Source organism: Diabrotica virgifera, chromosome 3 (assembly GCF_917563875.1).
Source record: "Diabrotica virgifera virgifera chromosome 3, PGI_DIABVI_V3a".
Taxonomy (NCBI): domain Eukaryota; kingdom Metazoa; phylum Arthropoda; class Insecta; order Coleoptera; family Chrysomelidae; genus Diabrotica; species Diabrotica virgifera.
The window spans coordinates 4438981-4445888 of NC_065445.1; the positions used below are offsets into that span (position 1 = coordinate 4438981).

General features: G+C 32.5%; 1 protein-coding gene across 1 annotated transcript; it reads left to right on the plus strand.

Moving 5' to 3' along the window:
• Positions 1 to 2011: 2011 nt before the first annotated feature.
• Positions 2012 to 5344, plus strand: LOC114326590 (uncharacterized). The gene is made up of 2 exons (XM_028275004.2): positions 2012 to 2172; positions 4820 to 5344. Exons 1-2 carry the CDS (start codon positions 2094 to 2096, stop codon positions 5212 to 5214), a joined length of 474 nt encoding a protein of 157 aa, XP_028130805.2. The 5' UTR covers positions 2012 to 2093; the 3' UTR covers positions 5215 to 5344.
• The last annotated feature ends 1564 nt before the right edge of the window (positions 5345 to 6908 follow it).

A 6908-nucleotide genomic window follows, 5' to 3' on the forward strand; every position in this document is an offset into this window, starting at 1 on the left:
TATTATATTTTGACCACAAAAGTTGATAAAACATTAATTCTAAGCAAAAAATATTCTATGAAGATTTTTGATAAAATTTAAAGTTTTCGATTAATTGGGTATTGAAAATGTTAGTTTCATCAAATGAAATAGAAAATGAGAAAATATTTCACACATCCACCATTTTCGGTTGGTTAGTTTTATATCGAAAAAATCAATATTTTTCGATATACTCATTTACAATTCACTCAATTTTTGCCGTAGAAAAAATTTTTTCAAACAAGTTCTTGGGAATAAAATAACCTACAATTTCATATTTAAATATTTTTTCGTATCTCTGATGTTATTAATCTTTATATTCTGAAGAAAATGACATTTTTTACCAAACTACAAAAATTCGTTACTCGCTTTTAACTCCAGTCTTTTAAAAAATAATCATTCTAAGCCAGTGAAATTTCTAGAATCTATTAATAATGCATAAATAAAGAAGAATGAATAAGGCCAATGACTAAAAACACCGCTAACTTACATTATTGTGCTTCCAATTGGATTTCTCCGTTTTTTTTTTTCAAAAAAAAATATTGATTTTTTATCCGTAACCTTTTTATTTTTTATCTTAGAAACTTTGTTAAAAAAAGATTTTTGTAGGTTTTTATAAGATCTATAAGCCAATTTATATTAAATATTTTTAAAATCCTCAGTCGTAAAAAGAGGTGACCTTGAAAGGGTTGGTAAAGGTGGTTTTTGCATGTTATTACTAGTTTTAATTGTCAATAGCTCACTCAAATTTTACGTCAGAAAAAATTTTTGCAAACCAGTGTCTTGGGAATTAAATCGTCTATAATTTTATATTTAAATATTTTTTCGTATCTCTGTTGCTAATCTTTGTATGCTGAAGAAAACGCCATTTTTTCCAAACTACAAAAATTCGTTATTCGCTTATAACTCCATTTTTTTTTTTTAACTAATCATTCCAAGCTGGTCAAACTTCTAGAATTAATAATACATACATTAAGAAGACCAAATAAGGTCAATGACTAATTTTAATTAGGATGGTGATTAGGGGTTGCTTCCAATCACTTTTTCGCCGAAAAAAATAGGGACTGATATTCTTTTCATTATAAGTCACTTAATTTTTGAGCTAGAGACTTTTTTTATTTCTGGAGATAGATATTTTTAAATAGGTACTTTAAATTAGTTTAAACAATTTATCCTCAAAAAATGTTTCCCATATTTTGACTTTGAAACTGCAATATTTAGCATTTGACGAAGAAGAGCTGACATATAACAAAGTATAACCCGATGCCTATTGGTTTTAAAGAAAATTAAAAAAACGGTTTTTTTTATTTTTTTCAAAAGGTACATTTTTGATAAGTAAAGTTGTTGTGATAAAACGAAAGCTTTTGGAGTTATTAGCAGAAAACTTATTAAAAAGATTGATTTTTTCTATATAAAACTAACACTTTCGATATCAAATAAATCGAAAACTATTAATTTTATAAAAAAATATATGGAACGTTTCTTGCTAAGAATAAATTTTTATCAACTTTTGCGGTCAAAATATAATAAAAAATTTCCACCCCCGGGATGGGGTGGCCACCACCCCATTTTAACACTTGGACTATCCACTACTTATTCTCAAATTTTCAAGCAAATCGATCCATTCTGTAAAAATTGAGAGGTTTTGTCATATTTTAAGCTTCATTACTTGGGCTACCTACCTATAATATATAGTTTCACTATCTGTGAAAAAAAATTGCGCTTTACTTATCTGTTACAAAACAATGGTACATGGTACTCTTGTAACACGACGTAAACAATATATACATAGTAACATTTTAGAATAATCGACTAAAAATATATGTATAAATATAGAACAGGGAAGCAGATTTTTAAATCTTATATTTATTTACCCTAAAATTACAAAACAAATTTATGTTTCGTATTTATACAAAACAAAACTAAAGCAAATAAACTCAAATACGAATCAACAAAAGCTGGGGATTGTTATAAACATATTTTGTCAATAAACAACAATATTGCCTTATAAATAAGTACCCTGCTCTGGTAAGATCATCATTCCTGTTCAGAACAACTAAAGACCAGCGTCAGCAATGAAATACTTTTACTTGACATACGTCTTGATCTCTTACTTCTACTATATAAATGCCGAAGAGTCTCCAAGTCTAGCAGGTGAGTTTGGTTTGTCTTTGGAGTGAGTATATATAGTTTTCCCACCTTTATAAAAAAATATTTTTTGTCGTTTCGATTGACAGAAATTTGTACCATTAGATTATCAACTCTGTCTATTTTGTGCATTGCCACACTCTATTCGCTAGGTTTTATCACTTATTTTCTTCAGACAAACATCATATATGTTTTTTCCACGAAATTCACGAAGAAAAAAATTCAGATACAGCAGTAGCAATAAAAATACCAAAATAAACGTTTTTCAAAAATGTGTGGCTAAGATAGCATTTTCCTTTTCATATTCTTTCGTCTTTATTTCTTCAGTACTTTCCCTTTTATCACTTCCCATTTCTTCGATCTGATCTGTGCATTTCCTCCAATATGTCCGAACCAGAACATCTGTTCAGTGTACTCAGTAATAGGTTTATTCTTTCTCATTTCTCTAATGTTATTACCACTATTATCACTTTTGTTATTGTTGCCTGTTCTTCTTCCAGTTTTGGTTCAAAGTTCTCCTTTAGTATTTATTATATTATCATGTACATTATATTGTCTGTAGCTACCTTGGCCTAGGCACATTGCTCTATAATTTTCACATTGAGTATCCATGGGTATATTATTTTTTCAGTACTCAGTCACCTTTTTATTCTTCCAAGTTTTTTTGAAAATTATTTACAGCCATTCCTTATCCTTTCCCCCTAGATACTTAATTCTGGTAATCTCTCCTTTATTCGTATTCCTCTAAATATCTGCCAAGTCGCCCCCAAATATTTCTTCTTTCCAAGTTTCTGGTATTTCTATTTTCTTTGTTTTTAGTTGACTGTTTTTGTCTTTTATTCTCTTATTTTTTTTCTTTTGCTGCCTTGGCTAAGATGGTAAATAACAAAAAATGACACAAGAGAATAGCTCCAAAATCTTATTCTGTGAATATGTTGTTAAAATTTTGTGGACTTCTTAATATGCAACATTCTTACTTTTGATTCTGCTTTTGATGTCAGTGACATCACCCAAATTTAGCTTTTTGTCATCAATTTTACACCGCCTTCTTGTTCTTATGCCCGTTCTATAGTTCCGTTCTTTAGGATCTACAAAGTTAAGGGTTTTCCAACAACACAGTATCGTCTGCATATCTTATGTTATTTACTACTTCCTCATTGACAAATATTCCTTCATTTGCGCTTGATCTTTCCCGGCCAAAGAGTCCACTATAGACGTTAAACAATAGTTGCGATAATATACAGGGTGTTTGGTAAAAAATGGGCCATAGCTTAACCTCAGGTTCCTGAGATTAAAATAGGCCGATTTAAGCTAACTTACCTTAGTACAAAGTTTATAATAACCGAGATACAGGGTGTCAAAGTTAAACTTTTTTTATTTATTATTGAATATTTCCTGACAGGCATGAGATATCAACACGAAATTTGGTATGTGGGGGTTTTTTGGGACGAGAAAACTAAATTCCCTACCAAAAATTATGTGTTGCCCAGAGGGCGCCACATACGCCTTTCAGCACTCATTTAATACGTTCAAATTTTTTTTATCCGTCACTCCGCATAATTTTGAAATTAAAATTTTTATTCCCCCATTAGTTTTATTTAAAAAAGGTATACATACCTCTTTCATCTCCCTAAACTCAACCGTTTTCGAGATAAACGCATTTTAAATCTGCGGTGCAACATAATTTTTAGCAATTTTAACTATTTATAATGGGAAATAAGCCACAATATTATTAAAAAATGATTTTTTATTAACGTTTCGACGCCCAAATCGGGTGCCGTTGTCAAAATACAAAATACTACTAACATAAACAAAAATGTTGTTGCGTAGTAAAAAAATTCTTCTAATAATTTATTTAATTTGACTCATTTATATCGGCAATTCATTTATTTTGGTGGCTTATTTCCCATTATAAATAGTTAAAATTGTAAAAATGCCACAAGAAAATAGCTTCAGAACAACAATAATTTTTAGTATAATATCATTGTAGTTACACCCGAAAAATAACTTAAAACCATAAAATTATTCAAAAGAAATTTGCGATGCAATGACATAAATTTGAGAATTGGCACAATTATTATGGTTTTAAGTTATTTTTCGGGTCTAACTACAATGATATTATGCTAAAAATGATGGTGTATCGCAGATTTAAAATGCGTTTATCTCGAAAATGGTTAAGTTTAGGGAGATGAAAGAAGTACATATACATTTTTTAAGTAAAACTAATAGGAGAATAAAAATTTTAATATTAAAATTATACAAAGTGAGGGATAAAAAAAATTGAATGTAATAAATGAGTGATGAAAGGCGTATGTGACGCCTTTTGGGCAATACATAATTTTTGGTAGGGAATTTAGTTTCCTCGACCCAAAAAACCCCCACTTACCAAATTTCATGTTGTTATCTCATACCTGTCAGGAAATATTCAATATTAAATAAAAAAAAAGTTTAACTTTGACACCCTGTATCTCGGTTATTATAAACTTTGTACTAAAGTAAGTTAGCTTAAATCGGCTTATTTTAACCTCAGGAACCTGAGGTTAAGCTATGGCCCATTCTTTACCAAACACCCTGTACAGTCCTGTCTAACTCCACGTGTTACTTATTACGCGTTATTTGAACCGCCATCGAGACTCAAATATTATTTTTTTAGCTCTTGCACCAAAATGTGAATGCGGGGACATCCTTGACAAGATTCTGTGCCAATTGACAGAAAACTCTAAAGAAATTCTCACACTCAATGTAAAACTAGTGTCAATTAGAAAAGAATCAACAGAACTTCAAAACAACGTAGCTGAGAACACGTGTCTGGTTAACTCGATCGAAACAGACGTCACAGTCATTGAACAACAACAGAACCAAACTGTGACCGTTATCAATAACCATACAGCTATCATCGTCGACATTGAGACAAAACTAGAAGTCATCATCCAGGAACAAAATGTACTCGAGACCAATATCGAGGCAAACAGTTGCACACTTGCCGATATTAAGAAGACCTTATTAGGATTGCAACTTTGCCAGTGCTCATGTCTTAGTTGTTCATAATGATGCGATTTGTAATTAAATTTTATAATTACGAACATTTTTTTATTAAAACGAACAGAAACTGGTCAAAATGTTCCATCTAAAAATGTACTAGATCTCTATAACCACAATAAAAACATTCTACATGCAATTTTGAAATTTTTATTTCATTTTATTTTTTTTACGAGCGTTTTAATAACCTAATGACGCATGTTAGCATGTGAACGGTCTCAAGCAGTGGCGGCTGGTCAGAGGAGGCAAGGGAGGCTTAGCCTCCCCATCAATTTTTTACACATGCTACAATGTTTTGTTTACTTTGCTATTTTGCTTCGCGTTAGAGATATCGGAAAAAGTTATTTGAACAAGTTATTCCAAATAATATTCTAACCCCACATACCAAATTTCATCACAAAAGTCGCACTTTTAGTTTTTTCATTATTTGTAGTTCAGGATCCTAAAATCGCAGAGGAGGCTGCTGGCCGGAAAATCTCACTTGCTAATGCTCCGCGCAGCCCAGCAGCGTTTAAGGATGGTTTAAGGAGACCCGGTCTCCTTAGAGCTGCATTATCGCTTAACGCACACGCTGCCCGGAGATTGGGCAAGGGCGGCTAATCGGCCAGCAGCCTCCTCTGCGATTTTAGGATCCTGACTACAAATAATGAAAAAACTAAAAGTGCGAATTTTGTGATGAAATTTGGTATGTGGGATTAGAATAATATTTGGAACATCATCATCATCATCATCATCATCAGCCCATAGTCGTCCACTGCTGAACATAGGCCTCCTCGAAAAACTTCCATTCAGATCTATCCTGCGCTGCTGCAATCCAGTTGGTACAAATCCTCTTTATGTCGTCAGTCCATCTTGTGGGTGGTCTTCCCGGGTTTCGTCTATCCGCTCTCGGTCTCCATTCCAAGATTTTTTTGGTCCACCTATCATCTTTCATTCTAGCGACGTGTCCTGCCCACTTCCATTTAATTTTGGCTATGTGTTTTATTATGTCTTCTACACCACTTCTTCTACGAATTTCTTCGTTTCTTACCCTATCTCTTAACGTTATGCCCAACAATGATCTTTCCATTCTACGTTGCGTCACTTGTAGTTTTCGTGCAGATGTCCTTGTTAGGGTAAGTGTCTCTGCGCCATATGTAAGAACAGGCAGGACACATTGATTAAAGGCTCTTCTTTTTAAGCTGATAGGTATATCACCTTTAAAAATATCACGTAGTCTTCCATATGCTGCCCATCCCAGAGTTATTCTTCTTAGCAGCTCAGCAGTTTGATTGTCTCTGCTAATTTTTACCGTATGTCCAAGGTATATGTAGCTGTCAACAACTTCAATTTCGACGTCTTCTACCTTTAAAGGATGGCTCGGAACTAAATTCGTCATCATTTTGGTCTTTTGGTAATTAATATTTAGACCTACTTTACGTGCTGCATTGCGGAGTTCATTCAACATATCATTGGCAGTTTTTAGGTCATCTGAAATCAGAACAATATCATCTGCGAATCGTAGATGACTGAGCATCTCACCATCGATATTTATTCCTTTATTTTCCCATTCCAGTGATTTCAAAGCATGTTCAAGTACAGTAATGAACAACTTAGGCGACATAGTATCTCCCTGTCGAATACCTCTCCTGATATATATCTTATTGGTAGGACCGTGCAGATTTATAGTTGTTGTAGCATTTCTGTATATATTTTCTATAATA

Bases quoted from the DNA above. Each gene is read 5' to 3' on its own strand.
- LOC114326590 (XM_028275004.2), top strand. From the start codon at position 2,094: ATGAAATACTTTTACTTGACATACGTCTTGATCTCTTACTTCTACTAT. The intron at 2,173-4,819 runs GTGAGTTTGGTT...TTATTTTTTTAG, and splicing joins AGAGTCTCCAAGTCTAGCAG to CTCTTGCACCAAAATGTGAA.